This window comes from Phoxinus phoxinus (assembly GCF_949152265.1).
Source record: "Phoxinus phoxinus genome assembly, chromosome: 5".
Classification (NCBI taxonomy): Eukaryota; Metazoa; Chordata; class Actinopteri; order Cypriniformes; family Leuciscidae; genus Phoxinus; species Phoxinus phoxinus.
The window spans coordinates 30,152,207-30,176,761 of NC_136880.1; the positions used below are offsets into that span (position 1 = coordinate 30,152,207).

The window sequence follows — 24,555 nt, forward strand, 5'->3', positions numbered from 1 at the left end:
GGTTTTATACACTGTCTGAGCCAAAAGGATTAGATTTGAAAAACAAATCAGATTCATTTGCAGTGTGAACAAAGCATTTTGGCTTATTTCTCTCTTCTGTGTTGACGCATCTCTTAGGTGGATATTGAGATATCCTTTGTAGACCAGGCTGGAGTCATGAGTTTGATTGAAGGCTTGGTCCAGTACTCCTGGCCAGAGGACAAAGGACAGATTAATGTTCCCTTTCCCTCCATGACTTATGAGGAAGCCATGAGAGACTACGGAGTTGACAAACCAGACACTAGGTTTGGGATGAAGGTGACCGCACTTTCTTTCTTTGTACACATCATCCTAGATTGGACGTAAGACATCAATGAGGTTGTTTGCATGCTGGCCGCCCTTGGCGTCACGCTGTGCTGGCATCCTGTTTCCCCACACATCACAGATTTTCATGCGGTGCTCAACAATTAAAAATGAATCTCTCGTGATACGTTCTCTTGGACCGTTGTGCGTCCTGAATGCATTTAGTTCCGCTCGTAGATTTAGAGCCCTTTGCTGAATATGTGATGTTTTAGCATTTAGAAAAATAAGAGATGAATATTAAATACACTACTGTTAAAAAGTTTGGGGGTCAGTAATTTTTTAAAAAGAAATTGATACTTTTATTCAGCAGGATTCATTAAATTGATTAAAATTGAGCGTGAAGACATTTATAACATAATATTTTTCCTGAGAAACAAAAGTATTACAGTTTTCACATAGATTTTAAACAAATCAACAGTTTTCGTTTTTTACATACATTTTAAACAGCTCAACAGTTTTCAGCATTGATAATTGTAAGAAATATTTTTTGATTACCAAATCAGCTTATTATAATGATTTCTGAAGGATCATGTGTCACTAAAAACTGGAGTAATGGCTGCTGAAAATTCAGCTCTGCCATCTTATAATTAAATTACATTTTAAAATATATTAAAATAGAAAACAGTTATTTTAATAGTAATAATACTATACATTATTACTGCGATTCTGTATTTTTATCATATAAATGCTACTACATTTTATTTTATATTTTTACTTTTCTATTTGTTTGTTTTATTAAGATTGGTTAAGATATTATTAAAGTACTACATTTACAAGTACATTTTAAATGGTAAAGTAAATTTACACAAATTATCTTGTTAATACATTCTCTTTGTGTATTGATGTAATAGTTGTGGCCTGAGTGGCAAAACTATAGTTAATTCTGATGTGTTTTCTTGTATTCAGCTTGTGGATGTCAGCACAGCATTCCAGGGAGCGCAAATCGAGTTCATCAAAGATGCACTTCTTGAACCTGATGGCTGCATTCAGGCTATCTGTGTCCCAGAAGGAATGGTAAGTATAGAAACCGGAGATTCTGTTGCTGATTCCCCAACACTGAATCAACACCATTGAATCTACAGCACAGTGTAACTGACAGTGCAATTAGTGTAGCCTGGTTTACGAACAAACAATTATGATCATAGGCATACTATAGTGATTCAGGTTAAGATAAAAACATGGTTTGGAAGATGGATTCATGATGGATTCACTCATTATATATTTTTTTGTAAATTCCTTAGAACTCTCATTCCTTGTCATCGGGAAGGCACCAAACCAGAAATGTGTTCCTTTTAACTCGTATTATACTGGAAATCAATGAACATAATCATTAATATAAATCACATTATTGTAATTAATCACTTATAAGATAACATTCTTTAAAAAGTTCTTACCGATTCTCAGCAGCCATATCACCCTGTAACCCAAGACTGGTTTCCCACTGAAGCTGAGCGGGGCTGAGCCTGGTTAGTACTTGGATGGGAGACCTCCTGAGAAAACCAGGTTGCTGCTGGAAGAGGTGTTAGTGAGGCCAGCAGGGGGCGCTCACCCTGTGGTCTGTGTGGGTCCTAACGCCCCAATGTAGTGACGGGGACACTATACTGACAAAGAGCGCCGTCCTTCGGATGAGACGTTAAACCGAGGTCCTGACTCTCTGTGGTCACTAAAAATCCCAGGATGTCTTTCGAAAGAGTAGGGGTGTAATCCCGGCATCCTGGCCAAAATATGCCCAGTGGCCACTGTCCATCATGGCCTCCTAATCATCCTCCTATATATATATACTAATTGGCTTCATCACTGTCTCCTCTCCACCAGTAAGCTGGTGTGTGGTGGGCGTTCTGGCGCAATATGGCTGCCGTCGCATCATCCAAGTGGATGCTGCACATTGGTGGTGGTTGAGGAGATTCCCCCTTCTATGTAAAGCGCTTTGAGTGTCCAGAAAGGCACTATATAAATGTAATGAATTATTATTATTATTATTACCGAATTTGTTGAGGATCACAATTTCTTCCATTCATATTTCTGAGAGGTCGATCTCTTCCCCCTTATACTATCTCTGGAACGGGTGAAGCTAACTGTGTGTGCTGTTTCTTCCACAGAAACACCTGAAGGGCAAAGACTTAGAGGTCCTCAAACAAGCAGCCAAGGCACAGTATGGTCAGGTGAGTTTTGTGTCTGTTTGCTGATGGAACTCTACAAGCATTCAGAGTGTGTACACATCATGGGAAGTCTCCTGAAATATTTATCTGAAAGTAATCAATAAGTCATGATGATTTGGTGGTAAAACAGTCAAATGTAACACTGCATACTTACCCTGAGGCAAGGATCGACCTCACTAGAGGGTCATGTGTTGAACGTGTGTTGTAGGCCGTCTATGGAGTCTTAAAAAAGGAATCTTAATGTATTTTTTTCCTCCACCCCATACGTAGTACATTCACAATTTTTAGCTTGTAATGATTTATATAATATAAAGTGGTTTGATCAAATTTTCATGTTAATTCATGTTAAATGCTTTGTACTGAGATAAAAAATAATACTAATTTGCATTTTGTCTCAGTCTGCTCTTGTTAGTGATGATGCTAAGCCAAGAATCGCTATTGCTCATCTCCTATGAGCCATTTCAAGTGGATACAAAACGTATCAGACAACCAATGTAGCCTAACCTATTCCCAAATGACTGACTATTATGATTTGTTTCTTTTTGGTGAATCAAAACCATAAAACATGATCAGTGTAGTTCAAATGAAACCCAGATGATTGACTCTCATGAGTCAACCTCATGATGCCATTGTTTTGTTTGTAGTGGATAAAAACATTTAGCACAACCAGTGTAGTCCGACTCCCAAACGACTGACTCTTATGAGTTTGATCTTTTTAGTGAATCAAAACCATACAGAACAACCAGTGTAGTTGACTGGTCACCTGGATGAATGACTGATGAGCTGGTACTTTTTAGTACATCAAACAACTTACAAGCTGCAAACTGCAACTAACTGTGTAATATACTTAAGGCTTGTCAGACTTAAATCAGTGTAGTTTTGCTACTAGTATCTTATAAAAAATTATTGATAAAATGTTATTTTTGGAAAGGAGGATTTTTGTGATATTCATGCATAACCATGTGGTCTATTGATGTAAAAAATTGTCTTGATATGGGATAAAATCAGTTTCTGATATGTTAGATGTATTACGGTAATGAGTATATAAATGGTTGCAGGTATTGAGCTTGGTAACACATTGCACTGATAAAGGGTTGATCCCGACAAGTACTTTTGCACTTTTTTTCTTCCTTCTTCTTATTGATAAAATATGTTGCCATATTTTTTGTTTGTTTAGTATTATTTAACATGACCCCAAACTTGAAGTGTATATATAGTAATATAGTACATTTAATTTAAAGGGTTAGTTCACCCAAAAATTAAAAAAACTAATAATCTTTTACTCCCTCTCATGTCGTTCCAAAACCGTAAGCCTTTTGTTCATCTTCAAAACAGAATTGAAGATATTTTAATGAAATCTGAGAGCCTCCATCTCTCTGTTGACAGCTACGCAACTACCATTTTGACTTTATAAAAGTTCCTAAAGAGATCGTAAAACCTCTTTATATGATGAACAGATTGAATTTAGGTTTTTTTCACATATAAACACTTATCATCAAACATAAACAGAAGCTCAACTGTTCTTGCTTGACACACAAGAACTAACCTCATTGGTTCTAGCAGAAGCTTAAACATGCTGCGTAACACCTGAGAATGAACCTCATTGGTTCTCGCACTTAAAGCAAGCGTGCTTCAGCTTTCATTTACCATAACTGATGTGACACGACATGACTTGAAGGCCAAGTATGGTAACCCATACTTGGAATTTGTCCTCTGCATTTAACCCAGTGAGTAGTGAACACACACACACCACACTGCAAACCGTGGACACACTCCAGGAGCAGTGGGCAGCCATTTGCTTGAGAATCGAACCCGCAACCTTCGCTTTACCAGTCTGGCACTGTCTGACTCGGTCTGTGCATCTATCAATGTTTATATGTGAATAAAAGCCTAAATTAAATCTGTTCAGCAGAGAAAGCAATCGTGTCTCTTAAGAAAATTTTTACTGAACCGCTCAATTAATATGGATTCATTTTACGATTTCTTTATGATCAAACTAGTGTAGATGTGTGGGTGTCAATGGAGGGTGTCAATTTCTTTGAAATATCTTCATTTGTATTCTAAATGAACAAACTTCTTACGGGGGTTGGAACGACATGAGGGTGAGTAAATTACAGAATTTTCATTTTTCTGAACTAACCCTTTAATATCCTACCTAAAAAGTACATCTTGATCATATTTTTTACTGAATAAACTTAAATCTAATTCCTGTCAAAAGGGGAACGTTGTGTTAATAATAGTCTCTTATAAAAGTCAAGAGTAATGATGAGGGACATAACTTTTTAATGTTTAATGTGGACACCACTTCGGGTGACTGAATTTAGATTTCTGGCTCGTTTTACTTTGATGCCGTACTTCTCTCTCTCACTTTGCTTCCTGTCAAGTCTCTATCCAATAAAATACGGTAAAGGCAACTTAATTTTTATGATAGCTGACTGTTCTGGTTAGTTTTCCCACTGAAAACACTTTATATATTCTTCTGTCTGTATGTATAAATAGAAAGTGAACTTTAAGCTAGTGTTCTTGGCATCTAAATGGCATTGTCAAAGGTGATTCTCCATTGCTATCCATTTTAGTTCAGGTCTTGGCTTGGTTTGTGTCTGGGAAACCAGCCCGCAGAGTTCTCGAGACTGATGATTGCTCAAGAGTTTGTGCCCTATGCTGTCAATGGCAATTGAATATGGGCCGGTGGAGGAAATGGATGATCATTGCTGTGCTTGCGCCGTGTGTCGTACAGGAGGTGAGCGTGGCTCCAGTAAGGGCAGGTGGTTCACTGAAATCCCCTCTCAACCGGCTGCTCTCGGACACGGCCAAACAGCAGCTGCTCCAGATGGCCCAGGCCAATGCTGGAGACCTGATCTTCATCACGGCCGGACCCCGGGAGAACGTGGTGCGTATCCGCCTCCATTTTGTTCCCTGTCTTCACAGATTGATATAACCATGCTGATTCAGTTTCATTGACGCGTAATGAGAGCTCAGTGAGCAAATATTTAAATAAAACTACAGTTGGACTACAAGTTCATCAAGATATTTTGCGTTGGAGTAAATAATTCAGTGATCAGCATCCCTTTTTATGGTCCTCAAGTACCTTCCCATCAGTATTTGTGCCCTAAAGTGATCGATGACTAGGTTTTTTTTTTAGAAAATATGGCTTCAGAGGAATGCTGACATGATCTAATCACTTTTAAAAGAATAGTCATCTTTTCCATGCCTCAGCTCTCGCTCGGGGCTTGTGCAGATGGTGAGCTTGGCACAAAGTGAGACGGCTGTTTAGTCACAAAGCAGAGAAGTGGGAGATGGCTAGGGATAACTGGCGAGCTTTGTGTGCTGACTGAGGTTGTGGGATGAATGGTGATGCTAGTTCAGAAAGCAAGAGAAATGAGAGCTGAGGGAGATCTTTCTCCTCAAATATAGTTTTAGAGATCTTGGCATTCATTAACATGTACCTACCCCCAAATGCATGAATTGTAAAAGCCTCTTGTGGTTTCATTTTTAGCTGTTCCATGAATGATCAAAAAACTTCTAGTCAGATTTTTTAATAAAATGACAAAACCATGGTTAGAAGTGAGTCTGAGATAATCTGTAGCACTTCAGTATGTGTCCTAAGGCTATCCTGACGTTTCTGGTTCTTATCCTGAAAGATTCATAATCTTTTTATGTATCTCGAAGGGATAGATCAAACAAAAAAGAGAATTCTTTTATAATTTCCTCAACATCATGTTGTTCCAAACCTGTATGACTTACTTTCTTCTTTAAAACACAAACGAAGATAGTATGAAGAATGTTTCAATTGTTTTTGTTAATTCATACAATGAAAGTCAACGGGGTCCAGTGTTACTGGACCCCTTTGACTTCCACTGTATGGACAAGCAAAGTGTTATAAACTAAAACTGTATTTCAGTTTGCAGTAATTAAAATAATGCTGAAATAAAATATAAATATTAGATGAAAAACCTACACTTAGGAAACTTAAATAAACCATTAGACATGCTGTCAACTATCTGAAATAAATGGTTACTAATAACTAAAACCAAAATAAAAACAAAGCTATACAGAAATACTACAGAGGCTAAAATCTACAGCCAGTAGAAGGCGCTAGATCCGCATGTTTTAAACTCGCCCATAGAGGGTGGGATCTCACTCACAGAATGTACAAATAGTGTCAGCCATCTTTTTTCGGAAGCTAAGCTAACAGGTTCTTATTCTGTGGAGAAAGCGGAGTAGAAGGGGTTACCATCCTCTTTTTCCCAGACATGTCCGGCCGTCGAGATCGTCCAAAATGTCCGGGATTCGGCTTTTGCTTTCTGCAGGCGCAATTCAATGTTTACTTGCACACTTTATGTTTCAATCTAACTGAATTCAGTCCGATTGGTGAATCTGAATGTAGTGTTTACATGAATGCTAAACAAGTGATGGGTTAATAATGTGCATTTTAACATTGCTAAGAAAATTCCTGCTCCTCGGAGACTTGTCACGGAGACTCACTAGTAGCCTAGCCTTATTCTCTTACCGGTAGGCGTGGCTTGGGAGTGGCCTCGTAGGGCAGCGAAACAAGTGCAGTCTGGGAGTTGTTGTCTTTCATCCACATGAGCTACAAATACATTTTCTGTCTTTTCTCAGTCTAAGGCTCCAAATTCAAAAATAATCTCACATTTCTACTACATAAATGAGCCCTTTTAAATACACATTTATCTTTACAGAGGTGAAGTATCCTTTTAAGTAAAAAATTATTTATTTTGTCATGTTTTAGCGCCCTCTAATGGGGAAGCTGAGACTGCAGTGCGCTGAGCTGCTTGAGCACTACGGTGTGCCTGTTCGTGACCCCTCTGTCTTTCACTTCTTGTGGGTGGTGGACTTTCCCCTCTTCTTACCCAAAGAGAACGATCCAGAGATGCTTGAGTCTGCCCACCATCCCTTCACGGCTCCAGTGTCCGAGGACGTCCATCTGCTGTACACCCAACCCCACAAGGTGTGTAGTGTTACATCGCAGAAAGTGCATCATCACAAATTTTAGCCTTACAAAATCATAGCTTTGCATTTTGATGGAAACGGGTATAATAACTGTTTGCTATTTTAATGTTTATTAAATGTATTCTTCCGATAACAAAGCTAGTTCATCGCAATGTATTGACTCGTCACATACAGTAGGGTCCAAAAGACATAAAAAATGTGATTTTGTGAATATGTGAAAATACATCTAGCATTAGATAACATAACAAATAGTAGAATTTGTTATGAGAAATTGTGTATAAAATGAAAAGAAAAATATAAAATAGAAGCATTTTGACTGGTGGTCTCAGGCATTTAGACCCTAGTATGTATTTTGATGTGCATTGTACCGTGAGGTTGTTGTTGACACCCAGCACTAGTCTGTGCTTTTATCACTTTGTAAGTCTACAGTCATGAGCCAAGTTTATCATAGAGGAAATGTATGATCTCGTTCTAAATTCCACCTGCTTCCCCCACCTGTTTATCTGCTTTCTCAGGTGCGTGGCCAGCATTATGACTTGGTGCTGAATGGCTCTGAGATCGGAGGAGGTTCAATTCGAATCCACAATGCCTCTCAGCAGCTGTATATCCTGGACACGATTCTCAAGGTAATGGAACAAGAGTGAAAAATTACATAGCAAGCAAAGTGCATCATTTAATGCTACTCTGACAGCGAGTTAAAGCACTTGTAATAGATGTGTCCAGATACCCGACTGCACCATTTTCTTATTTGTGACTCTTACTTAACACCCCCGCACCACCGACAACCCGTTCGGTCGCTGTGGCAACCCATTAAGCTATATTTAACCGTCTTTAAAGAGCACAAATGCTTTGGATCTTAAGAGCCAGGGAGAAGAAACATCACATTAGGGTGTTTTTACCCAAGTTGAGTGTGCTATCATAAGATTTGTGTCTACAAAGGAAATCTTTTTGAATGTCTATTTACTCTCTTTGCACTAAAGTAGTTGTATGGATATGTACGATTTACACATGCTGAGACTATGAACAGTTCCCTTTCAAGCTGAAAAGGCTGTGAATTACAAGGTCCACTGTGTCTTTTTTCCATGCTGTCTGTGTTAAAGGAAGACCCATCACTTCTTTCTCATCTATTGGAGGCTCTGGACTCCGGGGCCCCTCCTCACGGTGGAATCGCGTTAGGTGAGTGAGCATTCAATACATGCTACCTTGGACTTTCGCAAGGTTGTTGGGTACTACTGTGACTAAAGGCCTTGTTGATTACATTCTCCTGTTGGTTAAAGTGGAACGGTCATGCTCAGAAACTGAAATTGCTTGCACAGCCAAGAAATTTTGGCAGCTTTGTTTCAGTTTGAGACTGTAAACTGAAGCATGAAGTGCCCTTGATCATTCGCAAACTTCTGTTTGGGTTTATTTCTGTGTATGGCAGAACTAGAGCTGTTTTTTACAGCTTGCATAACCTGTGATACACAAAATTACCATGTTCTTGTTTACATTATGAAGATTAAAGAGTATCAAATATGTCTTTAACATCTGAGAGAAATATGTATAATTAGTAGGGATACACTGATTTTAAAATTTGAATAATTTTTATGTGATGATGGCCAATAATGGTAAATCTTTTGTAAAAAAATTTTTTGTAAAAAAGATTGTAAAAAAAATACACAAATAAATTAGTTGTTTTAAATGCTGCAAGTGAATTTAGGCATCACAATATTATAATGTACAGTATGATAAATGGATATTCATTTTGAGATTTGTTAAAGATTACATTTACAGTGTTATTCAATTATGTGATTTAAAGATTAAGTTAAAGTGAGCATTTGTTGGCAGGGGGAGGGAAAATAGGGGAAATGAGCATGCATGAATAAATGCATTAAATATATATTATTAAATATTGTAATATAAATACACTACCATTCAAAGTTTTGTGGACCAAATAATAATTTTTTAAAGAAATTTAGATTTTTATCAAATAGATTCATTGATGCATTAAATTGAACAAAAGTAAAAATAAATATATTTATAATGTTACAAAAATCTATTTGAAACACACGCTGATCTTATAAACATTCTATTCATCAAAGCATCCTGAACAAATATATTAGTTTCAAGTTTCAATATATCATGGTTTCCATCAAAATATTAAAACAACTGTTTTTAACATTAATAATAAGAAATTGTTCCACCAAATCAGCATATTGGAATAATTTCTGAAGGATCATGTGACACTGAAGACAAGTAATGAGTGCTGAAGATTCCGCTCATATTTCACATTATTGATGTTTTTACTTTGATCAAATAAATGCAGCCTTGGTGAGCAGAAGAGAACATTTAAAATTCTCACCAACCCCAAACTTTGGACCGTTAGTGTATATTAATTATATGAAAAAATTACAGATACAAAATCTATGCATAATCAATAATGTAACCAATAAGTTGTGCATTCCTAATAATTATAAAATTGCTGTTTTTCTTCTGAACAGGTCTGGATCGACTGGTGTCCATCATTGTAGGAGCTCCCAGTATCAGAGACGTCATAGCTTTTCCAAAATCCTTCAGGGGTCATGACCTCATGAGTCACGCTCCAGACTTCGTCTCTGAAGAAGATCTGAAGCCGTACCATATTTCTGTGGTCTGGCCAAGCACAGATACAGGGGGTCAGCAGGACAGCTCAATGTAAGCACTAAAATGGTTAAAATGTGTATGAAGTTCAGTGTCGCCATCTGTGCCCACGCTGGTGATGGACTTCAGAGCAGAAGCAGCAGGATCACTTCCTGTCCTGAGAGAATTGAGCACCATCTTCCGAGTAAAGTCCATGTCTGTGTCCTCTACATCATGAAACTCTTCTCATCTGCTGCTTGAACAGATCAGTCATGTACTTTCTCATCATATACATGCTCTGTAATTAGTATTTTCAACTGTACATTTTTTTATTAAATTTGTTTTGGTGAAAAACTATGAAATCCAGAGAGAGCATGGCTGAATATTTCAGTAGGGGGCAGTGTTGTTCCATTCCATCTTCTTACATTGCTTCTTCCCCCTCTCCACATGCCCCGTGTTGAAGTCAGCGTGCATCATATCCTACATTTTTTCCCCCCACCACCAGACATACCAAATAAAGCTACATTTCAGTTTTTCTCAGCGATGCCTTATCTGCAAAAGCAGATGCTCATTTTTCATGCCCAGGTACAGCTACTCATTACAGCCAGTGTTGTTTTAAAACAGACCTGTGCGCTGGCCGCCATGCTGTGAACACAGTTCTTTGTGTATGACATGCTGTTTTTGCTGCTCTTCCAATGACTTTTCCTTAAGTACCCACTCTATTTACATTAGCATGTTTACTTGGAAGTACCTGCCCACGTTCGGTACGTTTCCATTTGTGCTTTAGAGACAATTTCAGTACCGAAGCTCATCTGTTTGATATAGAGCTCTTCGTCTAGGACCGAGATCTGAACTACTGGACTATTGTCAGAGTTAATAGTTTATAAATGCGCGACCCTCACCCGTAGTCCTCTTAAAAGGGGATAGTTTCATAGTTATCATTTACTTAAGGTTCGAATCCTGTTTGATTTTCTTTCTCATGTGGAACACAAAAGAAGATATTTTCAAAAACATATTTTTTTCTTTCGTTTTTCGCTTTTCTTTTGTGTTCCCTAGAAAAAAGAAATGTATGCAGTTAGTGATGCATCAATTTCAGCAACCAAAAATACTCGCCTGAAACGGCACAAGATTTGGAGGGCTGAAATCAGCGCTTCTCAGATGACACATTGTGACTGTCTATTTTATCCACACAGCGTGCATAAGTTACATAAGGTAAACATGTTAGCAGTGTGTACCCACTTCATTGTGCCTAAAAATAGTTGCAATATGTGAAATTTGTTCAGCTGAAATAGAGTTGAAGAATTTTGCTACGACTGGTTTCATTTATTATCTGAGAACATGACACTCTGAACTGCACACTGAGTTTAGTTCCCCAAATTGAATCACTGAATCATTGGCTAACTGTAAAACCTTTGGTGTTTTGGCAAAATAAAATAAATAAACAATTGGTGAATTATTAGTACAGGTTTGGAGCAACATAAAAGTGAGTAAATGATGAGCATTTTGGGTGTTCGCTATATGGCACAATGATTTATATTTCACAAATAAATCGACTATGTAAATATGCAGCTGTAGCCTTTTTTGGTTATCCTAAGTTTGGTTACGCATGCAACACAAAACTGCAGCGCTTGCATTATAATCAACAGGCCTGCTACACCACTAACTGATGGCCTATTTCTATTTTTAAACACACTGCAGCTACTCAAGCTATTTTATTTTGCCTTCCAAAATAAAATGATTTACAGATATAATGTGTGAATTGCTTGTGTATTGATTGTGTTAAATCTTCACATTCAGCGCTTCAATCTTTATTTATGTTCAAGTAACTTGACCGTCAAAGCAAGTGCGATTTTCTGATCTCTTAATGGAGCTGCTACCTCCCTGATCTGCAAGAAGAAAATTGCAGTTTTCAAAGAATGCGATCTCAGGCATCATTACTCCACTCAGCATGCGGTGCAGTCTGTTAGGTATGAGTCTGAGATGAGCTGCTCAACTCCAAAAAGATCTAACCATGCATCATTAATTGTATATAGTTAAAATCCATAGTTGTAAAACCCTGTTGCCCGGTTTCACAGACTTGAGCTAGTCCCAAAATAAAATGCATGTTTGAACTGTCTTAACTAAAAGCAACTTGCACTGACATTTTAAAATGTGTCAGTACCATCCTGTCCTACAAAGGCAAAAGGCAGTCAAAAATGAGTTATTGATATTTTTGGGACATTTGGGACTCTTTTATCATGTGGATAAGTAGGTTGAGTCAAATCGTTGTTTTTTCAAGAAAATTGTCTTAACAGTAACTTCTAAAAGCACAGGAGAAACCAAGGCAGAACACAGTAACATGTAGCGATGGTGACCCGTTAATAAACATTTATGTTTATTTCTCTAGATTTAGTTTGGTTTGTTCGGGCGCCAGCCAGGCATGTAATCCTGGCAATAAGTAAATTCTCACAAAAACCCATCAGCTACATGTGAAGAAGACATTTGGAAAGGGAGACTTAAATTAAACTTATAGAAACCAACAGATTCCAGATTCATAACCATTTATTGGAGGAATGCAGCCCCAATTTACTTCAAGCAACAAAACAATATTTCACGTTCACCGTTGTGACGGTAACACACAACCATGAAAAGAAACAAGAAAGAGGGACAAAAAATAAAAGAAAATAAACATTCAGCATAAACTATAAAGAAATATACATTTTCCTCGTTATAAGAGGGAAACTCTCGTGGTTTACTCAGAGGAACAATGGCGGTGACACCGGCAAATTTTATGTGACAGTCACAATATAAGTGGTGAAAGAAAGTCCAACTTTATAATCTGAGACAGTCAAGGGAAAAGTTCGGCTGATTGTGTGTGTTGTGAGCATGTGCATGTACGGTGGGTGTGCCAAGTCTGTACCCGATACTGCTGGTCTTCGTAGGAGTCTTTGAGAAGTAGGCTACAGGATCTTCGTTTCCAGCACAATCCATGTACACGTTAAGAAGAGTAATCCAAGCCAACGCACCTCTCCCGGCACCCGAGATAGAGAGCGTCCGAGCCGCTCAGTTTCACTTTCATTTTCATCGTCACGTCATCCGCACCCAGATAAACCCGGGACACCTCCAGGACACTGCAAACTCCCGTCGTATTTCTCTCCCAGGGAAGTCACTTTTCATACCGAAGCACACAACTTCTGCACATTCCTCGAACAAACGGCACCTTCCTCGCACAAACAGCACACTTCACTTCCCCGTTACCCGTTCACTTCCGCCTTTCATGTCACTTTCATTTCCTCCTTAAATAGTTTGTCACACCGATCATCCTCTTCTGATTGGTTAAAGAAAAAACTACATTTAAATAATAATAAAGTGGCTTACGAATTCTGTTCTGCCACACTCCCTCCCCCAGGGAAAAAACAACTCCTAGTTGTTGGACTAAGAGATACCTTAAAATCCCAGGAAATCTTCCTCATCCGAGGTCTCCTGAAAAATCTCTTGCAGTTTCTCCTTGTTGCGAAACTCTAATTCCTCCGCAGTAGGGAAACAAGGTTTCAAATTGCACACATGGACATTACGCACATCCTCTCCTGTGGACTCTAGAGCAACTCTGTAGTTTACTGGACCTAACTGTTGGATAATGCGGTATGGTCCTTTCCACTTCGGTGCCAACTTGGCACTGAAATTGCGCTGGGCATTAGATTGCGGAAAATTCCGGATCCATACTCTGTCTTTCTCTTGGAAAGTTACATCTCGTCTGTTTTTGTTGTAATTTCTCAATTGTCTTACTTGTGCTTTTTTACAGTTTTCTTTGGCCTTCTTTTGGAGTTGAGACAACTGATGGACAATGTCGTAGGAAGGACCAGAAGGCGACAGGTTGCGTCCATGCAACAGTTTATCCAACGGGCTATGAATTTTTCTACCCAGGTGAAGCTCAGCAGGGGTCATTCCGATAGATTCCTGCACGGCAGTATTGAGTGCGAAACGGAGTTCTGGTAGGTTGTTATCCCAACCTTTGTGATTGTCTTCCACAAAAGCAGATATCATAGACTTCAGAGTACGGTTGAATCTTTCCGTCATGTTAGTCTGCGGATGGTAAGCTGTGGTTAATTTGTGTGTCATACTCCATTTTTCACACAGTTCAGTGAACAAAGCTGAAACAAACTGTGATCCTCTGTCTGACAAAACATAGTCAGGCACCCCCCATCGGGTAAGCACTTCTCTCCGCAGGATTTCAACAATAACTGGAGCAGTAGCCTGTCGCATGGGGAATAACTCTACCCATCGTGAGAAATAATCAACAAAGACGAGTAAGAATGCGTGTTGTTTGGAGCTTCTTGGTAATGGGCCCATTATGTCTACTCCAAGCATTTCATTAGGTCTTGACGTAAGGATTGGTTGGAGTTTTCCTGCTGGTTTCCTATTGTCACTCTTGAGTGTTTGACATTTCACACAACTCTTGACATACTTCTTGACATCAGTCCACATACCATGCCAGTAGGCCACATCTTGTACTCTTTTATAGGTTTTAAAGATTCCAAGGTGTCCGCTGAGGGGGCTTGAGTGATAGAATTGGAGAATGGTGGGAATAAAGGTGCGAGGTACGACAACACGGTATTGAAGTTGACCATCAGTCAGGTGAGTAACGTGGTATAACTTGTCTTCTACCACAGCATACTGTTCCTTCTCAGTAAGTTCATCATTGGCCAAAACTTGAAATATTTTTGTGATTTCAGGATCACGGTGTTGTTCGTCCCAGATGCGCTCAGGGCTGATGGGAAATTCTGGATCTTCCTTTTGGCTTGTGTACACATTACACTCAGGTAAATGATACATCCGTGACAGAGCATCAGGAGCAACGTTCAACTTTCCTTTTCGATATTCCAACACAAAATCAAATCTTTGCAGTCGAAGAGCCCATCGAATGAGTCGACTAGTTGTTTTAGTGGAATTCATTACCCATTGCAAGGAAGAATGATCCGTAACCACGGTGAACAAACGGTGTTCCAGGTAGTGTTGCCACTTGTCAAGTGCCCACACCACTGCTAGGCACTCTTTCTCTGTGGTGGAGTAGTTAATCTCTGCTTTATTTAAGATTCGACTAGCGTAAGCGATGACTTCTTCATTGGCTGAAGATACTTCCTGTTGGTTAGTAGTCATCTCTTTCATCTTTTCAACCTGGGTTTGTAGTTGGTCAGACATGTCTGACTGAAATACTTGAGTATCACTGCAAAAGGCATCCATTTGTTTTTTGTGTTGATGAAATTCTTTGTTGAACTGTTCTTGACTGTTTTTCAGACTCTGGAATGTGGCTTTAAAGTCCTGCTGAACTTCGGCTTGAAGCTGTTGGACCAGGAACCACACTTCAGACACGACCGAAGCCTCTACTTTACTTAAATCTTCTGAGATCAGTCGCTTGATGGTTTTGGACCATTGCTCCATCTCAGTTTTCATTTGGTGTTGGTTGTCAGTGATACTCTTCAGTAATTGTTGTTGATTGTCTTCCATTTTAACCACCGTTGTTGAAAAATTTGTTGAATATTCAATAAACTGAGCTTTCACCTCCTGGTTAAGTTCTGAAACTGCATTCTCCTGTTGCTTGATGAATTGCTTGAGAGTATCCAAGTCTTCTTGTACTTGTCTGGTCAGTAGCTGAATTCCTCTGCCGGGTGTTTGAAGTTCACGTGGTAACTCCTGCCGTCCCACAGAAGATGAAGTTTCAGGGGTTGTGCAAATCTGCATAGGATCTGATTGTGGTTCCCAGGTAAGGTGTTGCACTGGAGGGCTGCCAGTCATGGTGGAGGATACAAACTGCACTCTTGATCCATGTTGATCAATATGGGTAAGACTGGGCATATAGGGATATGAAGTGATAGGGATTTGTGGCTGCCAGCGGGGGGTTTCCACTTCTGGTACTTCCACCTCAACAAAAGTTGAGGGGGAGGGTGGACCGGTGGCCATGTCAGTATGAGGGAAAAAAAAATAATAATAATAATTATTAAACAAAATTGTCTGTGTGTCTTTGGTTGGGGGGGGGGGGGAACAACAAACTTGGCGAAAATAACAAATGTTAATTGATTCAGGGCAAAATAACAAACTGACAATATTCAAATTGTAAATCAAATACGTTAACTGACAAAAAAAAACCTAGGTCAAAATAAACTAACCCTCAAAATTCAGCAGATCAGTACACAAATGTCAAAATGCAAATAACTAATGCAAAGCTTAAGTTCACTCTGACGGAAATTCAAACTCATACAAGAGTCCACACTTTGCATTCAGAATCACAGGCAAAAAGCAAAAGAAAAGAAAAAACTGAATTTTTCCCAAAAGTTCAGTTCAATTCACATTCACCGTTTCAGCTAAATTAACTTCCTTCAAGCCCAAAAATCAGTAAATAGTCACTTCGTGAATTTGAATTGAATGACCCATATCAATATCTGTTCCACTGATTTTTTTACTGTTGGTTTCAGTTCAATTTAGTCCCCATTTAAGTTTCAGATTACTACTTCTAACATTTCAAGTCCCTGTTGGGGCGCCATTTCTGTAGCGATGGTGACCCGTTAATAAACATTTATGTTTATTTCTCTAGATTTAGTTTGGTTTGTTCGGGCGCCAGCCAGGCATGTAATCCTGGCAATAAGTAAATTCTCACAAAAACCCATCAGCTACATGTGAAGAAGACATTTGGAAAGGGAGACTTAAATTAAACTTATAGAAACCAACAGATTCCAGATTCATAACCATTTATTGGAGGAATGCAGCCCCAATTTACTTCAAGCAACAAAACAATATTTCACGTTCACCGTTGTGACGGTAACACACAACCATGAAAAGAAACAAGAAAGAGGGACAAAAAATAAAAGAAAATAAACATTCAGCATAAACTATAAAGAAATATACATTTTCCTCGTTATAAGAGGGAAACTCTCGTATTGCCCTGCTCCTTCCGCTGGGTCAACACAGCACCTAGGCCAGTGTCACTCGCATCAGTATACACTGTGAATGGTAATTGTAGGTTGGGATGTCCCAGTATAGGTGATGTGGTAAGACAAACTTTCAAATAATCAAAAGCGTGTTGACATTGTGATGTCCATTGAAAGGCTTGACCTTTTTTCTTCAAGGTATTGAGTGGTTCAGCAATCCTTGAAAAATTTGGGACGAATCGATGATACCATCCAGTTAATCCCAAAAAACGCTGAACTTTCTTGAGATTACGAGGAACTGGGTAGGTATGGATGGCTTCCACCTTACTGGGATCTGCAGTAATACCTTGACTGTTGACTACGTGACCAAGGAAGGTGATCTCACGAAGACAGAACTTACATTTTTCCAGGTTCAGGGTTAGACCAGCTGTTTGCAGTTTCTGCAAGACGGTCTGGATATCAGAGAAATGTTGATCCATAGATGACGAGTAAATGATAATGTCGTCTATGTAGACAAAACACATGATTCCAAGCAACTCTCTCAGGACTACCTCCATAAGTCGTTGGAACGTTGCCGGTGCATTTTTTAGGCCGAAAGGCATAACATTAAAATGATATAGCCCACCAGATGTAACAAAAGCAGTCTTTAGCTTGCTCTCTAGTTCCATGGGAACTTGCCAATACCCACTCTTAAGGTCCAAGGTGGAAAAAATTGAAGCACCAGAGAGTGACTCTAGAATCTCTGTGATGTTAGGCACATCACCCTTCAGTTACCCTTCCTTGCCTTTTTTTTTTTTTTTTGGAATGCTCAAATTGACATACTCTGCTATGTTTATCTTTTGTTTAGAAGTCACTGTGCCATCTTGGAGTTATGGTTTTCTGCCTTTGATTTACTGTCCATTAAAGTTAGCTGCATTTAAATTACGGTGTAGCCTGTGTCATACATCACTGAAGCACTTCTGACACACACCATACCTGAATAAAAGTGCAGGTGTAAAGTGTAAAGCAAAGAGTTGAGTGGTTGTTTTTACTAATAGCGTTTAAGATGGTTCATTGCTCTTGAAGGGAAATTATGGTTGAGATGGCTTAGAAACGCAGACATCAGGGTCAAGGTAAAAAAAATTGTAACACATAAGATGCATTAGACATACAAATTAGATGGCAATCTTCTTCATTTAGCTACACTTTTTGCAGACAATACAAAGGCAGAGTACAGTAACTTCTTAAAAGTGATCAAAAGTCAAGTTTGATCTCAATATTTTTTTGTGTGGATAATTTTCAGTACTAAAACATCTAATTGCCAGATTTCCAGTGTCTTACCTATAATTAATTTGGCTGGGACGGCAACGAAAACACTGGCACGGTCACGGGCATTGACACGATCATAGACACCAACACGAACACAAGCACGTTCACCGGTACGGACATCGGCACCTTTACGGACACCAACACGAAATCCCCTCACGGACACTGGCATGGACAGCGGCACGGACATCGACATGGACACCGGCACGGACTCCCATAGGACATAGACATGGACACACTGGCATGGACACCAACACGAAATACGGCATGTACACCGGAACGGACACCGGCATGTACAGCAGCATGGACATTGGAGACCGGCACGGACATTGGACACCGGCACGGACCTCGGGACGATCACGGACATGGAATATATAGCTATTTTTATATAGTGGAATTATAATCTACATACATCGGAATGGCACTATCACGGACACCGGCACGGTCACGGACATCAACACGAACACAGGCAAGGACACCGGGATGGAAACCAACATGGACACCGGCATGATCACGGATACCGGCATGGCTACGGACACACCGGCACGGTCACAGACACCAACACTAACACAGGCACGGACACCAACACGGACATACCGGCACGGACACCGGCACAGATACCGGAACAGACACTTACACGAAATCCGGCACGGACATTGGACACCGGCAAGGACACCGGCATGCACATCGGGACGGACACGGAAAATATTGCTATTTTTATATAGTGGAAATATAATCTACGGACCTCGGCACAGACACCGCGCAGACTCCGGTAGGACATGGAAACGGACACGGACACAAGGACACGGACACACCGGTACAGACATCGACATGGACACCGCCACGGACACCAGCACCAAATCCGGCATGGACACCGGAACGGACACCGGCACAGACACAGGTACTGGCATCGACAACAAGCACATTCACCGGCACGGACATCGGCACCGTTAAGGGTACGGACATTGAACACCGGCACAGACATTGGACACCGACACGGACATCAGCATGGACACTGGCATGGACTCCGACACGAAATCCCGCATGGACAGCGAAATGGACACCGGCACGGACATTGGACACCGGCATGGACATCGGGATGATCACGGACACGTAAAATATTGCTATTTTTATATGGCGGAAATATATATACACAGGGATGTGATGTGGACAACGGCACGGACACCAAAATGGACAACGGCACGGACATCGGCACGCACATGGACACTGGCACGGTCCGCATGTCCGCATGTCACTCTTTAGCTAGCAAGTCAATTCACAAGTGCCTTATGAATGGCAATGAAGGGCCTGGCACGGACATCGGCACGGAAACCGGCATGGACATTGGCATGGACACCGGAACGGACACCGGCACGAACATTGGACACTGGCACAGACACCAACACGGACATAGTCATGGACACCGGAATGGACATCGGGGCGATCACGGACATCGGCACCGTTACGGACACCGGTGCGGAAACTAAGATGGACACCGGCACGGTCACCGACATCGGCATGGGCACCGGCATGGGCAAGGACACTGGCACGGAAACCAACACGGACAATGCATGGACATTGGACACCAAAACGGGGATGTAAAATATTGCTATTTTTATATAGAGGAAATAGAATATATTGCTATTTTCACTCAGTGTAACTTACACTTACATAAATAGCCGCTGCATTAATAAAAATGCACGCACAAGAGAGAAGAAAGCTGCCTTATGAATGGGCCAGAATGGCAATGATGGGCCTGGCACAGACATCTGCATGGACACCGGAATGGGCACGGACATTGGACACATTTTGGAGGCCTGCCTGAGCAATGCTGCAGTGAATTTGATTTCTAAGAAACCTGATCACTATCAATAGAAATAATTGTCTATCTACGCTCAGCTCCATTCATATCTTTTTTTCTGGTGTGCAACACATCTACTTCTCTGGGTTGTCTCTAATTGGCCTACATAACCAAAAATGGCCCATGTTTGTGGATGATATACACAGCAAACATAAAAGTCAAATAAAGGACATTGAAAATTTCTTCTGGATAAGCCATGTTGTTTTGCAGTACATGACTTTCAATGACAGAAAGGTAATTATAATGTATTCCACCACAAGACACTTTTAGGCCTCCCTAATTTGTTTCTTTGTAATTCTTCCTGTTTTGTAATCTCGAGGGATAGTGCTCTGTGGAGAATAAACCAAGCGATTTGACGGGAAGACCCTTTAGGTAACTTGCTGACATGGTGGGGGATAATGAGCTCACTGGCTTTATACCTTTTGTTTCAAATTACTTTTTTTTTTAAAGCACTCAGGCGAAGGAAATAATTGGCTTGTTCTTGTAGCTGTTCATCAATAAAGGAATATAGGTTGCCTTGCCAGTGAGATTCACAATATTTATTTCTGAAAATGTGTGACTCACCATTTTTGTTGGTATGTTTGTTGTTTTTATCCAACGAACTATAAGCGATTGTTCATGTTTTGGTCTGCAGTGTAAATAGAGTTGCATTGGCTATTCAACATATAGGCCTAGGCCCCATTTCACAGACAGGGCTTAGATAAAGCTAGAATTATACCTTTTTTCAATTAGTGCATTTAAGTATAGCTACTTAGAAGCGTCCCTTAGAAAAAACACTACTGTGTGTCTTGAGACAAAACAATGGCACGGATATATTTTAAGATATGCCAGTGCAAGTTTCTTTTCAGGTATTACTGCTCAGACATTCATTTTACGGACACCGGCACGGAGCTTGCTGGCTTAAGCTGTCTGTCTGTGAAACCAGGGGGCTATACCATGAAGACAGTTTAGGTGGCTAGACAGGTAGCCTATGTTTCAGTTTAGTTTGTGTCAACCCTGGGTTTTAGGCACCATGAAAGCAGTGTTCATCGCCACAGTAACTCGCGCTCCACGGCTAACCTGGTCCGTGGCAGGTTAAGAGATCTCAATCCGAACTTGGACCTGTGAGCAAAGGGACACATGTATGATGCGATAAAGTCACTCCACCTGTTTCTAATCCAAATTAAAGGTCACTACATAGCAAATGATTTTTAAAGACAAAATCGTCTGGCTTTTAGTAATGCTTATTTAGAATACTATATTTGTATGATTTAGATATTATTTATGTAATTATTATACCCTTAATCGATAACACATACAATTTTAGTTCAATTATTATTAAATGAATAAATATATAAAGATAATATAAATACGTTTTAGAATCAATAGATAAAGCTATAAAATGACTACATGTGAGCTTAAATGTTCAATTATCTATACCTTTATCAACTGTATAAACTTAACTTCACAAATTTTACTTGCACTGATATAGGCCAGTAGCGATACTTTTTCTTTTAGTTGTCCTCTTTCAGCTATTTTATTCTTGCTGTGTAAATTTGTTTAAATTCCTAATATTTTAATACTTTTATTTAATAAGTGAATTGAGCTTTCTCTCTCTCTCTCTCTCTCTCTCTCTCTTAATTTCAATGAGTTTTGAATGAGTTTCACTCTTTCTCAGTATGATTGGCTGTTCGCTACTGATGTCACACCTAAACTCAGAGAAAGTTGATGATCAGCATCATGGTACCCAACAAAGCCTGGTTGGATTGGTTTGGTTTTGTCAACTCGAAACTAATCCCAATCCCCCCCAACGACTTTGCAACAAAATGGTTTCGGGAAACCATTCGTGATTAGCTAGTTGATTTCTCGAACGATGCATCGTATTGTAATAACTTGTAGCTAGTTCTTCACTAAAACGTGGGACTAACCGGAGCTAAGCTATGCTATTTTACTTTTACTATTACTAGCACGAGATATGAACACTCGTGCCCCATACACCGCACGACTATGAGTGTTTCAGCAGGTGGAGTATTGTTAAAATAAACCAGCAGGAGGCTGTACTGTTGTCTTTCTCCTCCATTTATTTTAAAGTCCCTGTAAAGGCAATTCTAAAAAAAAATTCTAAACACATTATAAATGTTAGAAATGTATTGCTAAAACATATTACAAAGACTGTGAACTGCGAAGTACTGAATTGTGGAGTTAGACCGTTAAACAGTTTTTCACCATTGCTATTTTCCGGATTTTTTGGGCGGGGCTAAAACGGGGGCTCGATGACGCACTGGAGCCCCTGAGCTCCTGGACACGCCCCTACTTGATGACGCACTGGAGCCCCTGAGCCTGGCCGCTCTCTAACAATATAAACAGAGCACATTCGCATCAGTTTGGCGCTCAATCGCGAGTTACTGTCAGTACTATTATAACTACAGCCTACAGTTTGCTAGTTAGCTATGCCTTCGTCACGGAAATGCGTACTTCCTGGATGCGATCATGTACGAAACAGATCGGTGTCCTTATTTACATTTCCTAAAAACGATCACATCAAGAAGAGGTGGATTAATTTTGTGAAGAGCCACCTTGATGGAGAGCTGAGGATCACCACCAAAACCCGCCTCTGTAGTGATCATTTTACACGGGATAGTTTTATAAACTTTCGTCGGAGACAACTGGGATGCTCTGATAATCCGCTGTTACTGGTGAATGTGGCCGAACCGACTATCTCCCGCCTCGGCCGTCATCCTCCCGTCGCGCCGACACCTGGTGCCATCCTCGGCAGTGCGTGCCCACCAATGAGGGTAGGCTGCCTTGTGTGCTATGTTATAATTATAGTAGGTAGTCCACAGTAAGTAGGCTACTAAATTCTGCAACACTCTAACGTGATTTTTTTGTTTATTTATATGATCAATATGATTCCTTAGCCAAGTAATTTAAACTATTATCTGTTCACAAAGCAGCCCCTTCCGACCACAAAAGAGACCGAGTCTTTCATGCATAAAGTCACTCGAGAAGTTTGATGTCAATCAGACAGGTTTCAGCGCAGCCGGCGGACACGCCCCCAGCGTTTGAGAGCAGAGACCACTGCTCATTTTTTCAAGATTTTAATAGCTTATTTTATGTACTTGCCGGCTTTTTTTATCATTCAAATTTGGCTGGGTGGCTATAACCAAGCGGCAACCCCCCTGTCTCTCTCTTGAAACCAACACGGAAGTGAATTAAACGGCAATTCGTCGACTGGCCGCTTGAGTATGGGATTAATATCCTGCCACGATTCAAAACTGAAAATAAAGTTCTGAAAGGTTGAAACTAAGTGTTCGAAAACTCAAAATCTTAAAAAAAAAAGTTTTGCAAGATCGAAAAATAAGATTTACAAGCTTGCAAAATGTAAAAAAATAAGAATATCTCTGCAAACATTATGTTGTTTTTGAGATTTCCTTCTTCAGAACTGCAAAACATTTTTTACGATGTTGCGCAATTTTTTTTTCAGAGTTTCAAATTTGTCAGTGTTCTCCCACTGTATAGTTTGTTTTCCAGATTTGAAACCTTGAAACCCGTGATCTGAAAACGGGTGTGCGAATAGGTGAAAAAAAGTTTTGAAACTCTGAAAACTGAGGTTCGAAAGGGCGAAACTTATTACATTACATTAAATGTGCACTCCTATTGCAGACTATTTTTCAGAGCTGAGTTTACAACACCCACTTTGCGGAGATACGCGCACACAGTTGCGAGCTTGCGACTCGCGTGATTGTTGGCAGCGATGTCACGCAGCTCTGCTCTGAAACTCAGACTGAGCGAAAATGAAGCTTCGCAACCTCGCAACTTAAAAATAAGCCTGGAGGGAGGGCCTTTCTGCTCTTGGCCAATGCTTTGCTGTCTGCTGACGTACAGTTCAATCACAAGTCGTATTTACTGGAAAGGTGGCTTCTGCACTGGTTCTTTGCATTCGTCCGGCAGATTGACCGTGACGATTGCTTCTGTACAGAGTGCAAATCCTTCCTCTCATTACCATGATTTACCTTTTTCTAGTATGATTTATCATGATTTACCATGTACTAGGATGGTTTACCATGATTTACCACGTTCTAGTACAATTTACCACAGTTGACCATACATTTAGCATGATTTACCATAGTTTACCATTATTTATCAAAGTTTACCATGATTTACCCTGTTCTAGGATGATGTATAATTATTTACTATGTTCTAGTATATGATTCACCATGATTTACCATGAATCTAGCATGATTTACCATAGTTTACCATGATATACCAAGTTCTAGTATGATTCAGCATGTTACAAGTCTTGATTTTTACCAGTATTTTTTTGCACTAAAGCAAACCGGTTTCTCCATGTTTACTCCATTATGTATGCTTACACACATATTACACGTATGTCATAATAACAAATATATAGCTTTAAGCATTTGTTTATTAGCCAATG

At 39.9% G+C, this 24,555-nt stretch overlaps 2 protein-coding genes across 2 annotated transcripts in view; both read left to right on the forward strand.

The window, feature by feature from the left end:
* dars2 (aspartyl-tRNA synthetase 2, mitochondrial) overlaps nt 1–10,432 on the forward strand; it is a 19,079-nt gene extending 8,647 nt beyond the window's left edge. Inside the window, exons 10-17 of the mRNA XM_079613084.1 lie at nt 118–297; nt 1,249–1,356; nt 2,442–2,504; nt 5,239–5,391; nt 7,252–7,470; nt 7,988–8,098; nt 8,573–8,648; nt 9,953–10,432. Of these exons, the coding sequence (XP_079469210.1) occupies nt 118–297; nt 1,249–1,356; nt 2,442–2,504; nt 5,239–5,391; nt 7,252–7,470; nt 7,988–8,098; nt 8,573–8,648; nt 9,953–10,149 (1,107 nt within the window). The 3' untranslated portion in view covers nt 10,150–10,432. The remainder of the gene's footprint in view (nt 1–117; nt 298–1,248; nt 1,357–2,441; nt 2,505–5,238; nt 5,392–7,251; nt 7,471–7,987; nt 8,099–8,572; nt 8,649–9,952) is intronic.
* Nucleotides 10,433–22,202: 11,770 nt separating this feature from the next.
* The window catches only part of LOC306998305 (uncharacterized protein), a 38,806-nt gene continuing 36,453 nt past the window's right edge, over nt 22,203–24,555 (forward strand). Inside the window, exon 1 of the mRNA XM_079612272.1 lies at nt 22,203–22,912. Within this exon, the coding sequence (XP_079468398.1) occupies nt 22,568–22,912 (345 nt within the window). The 5' untranslated portion in view covers nt 22,203–22,567. The remainder of the gene's footprint in view (nt 22,913–24,555) is intronic.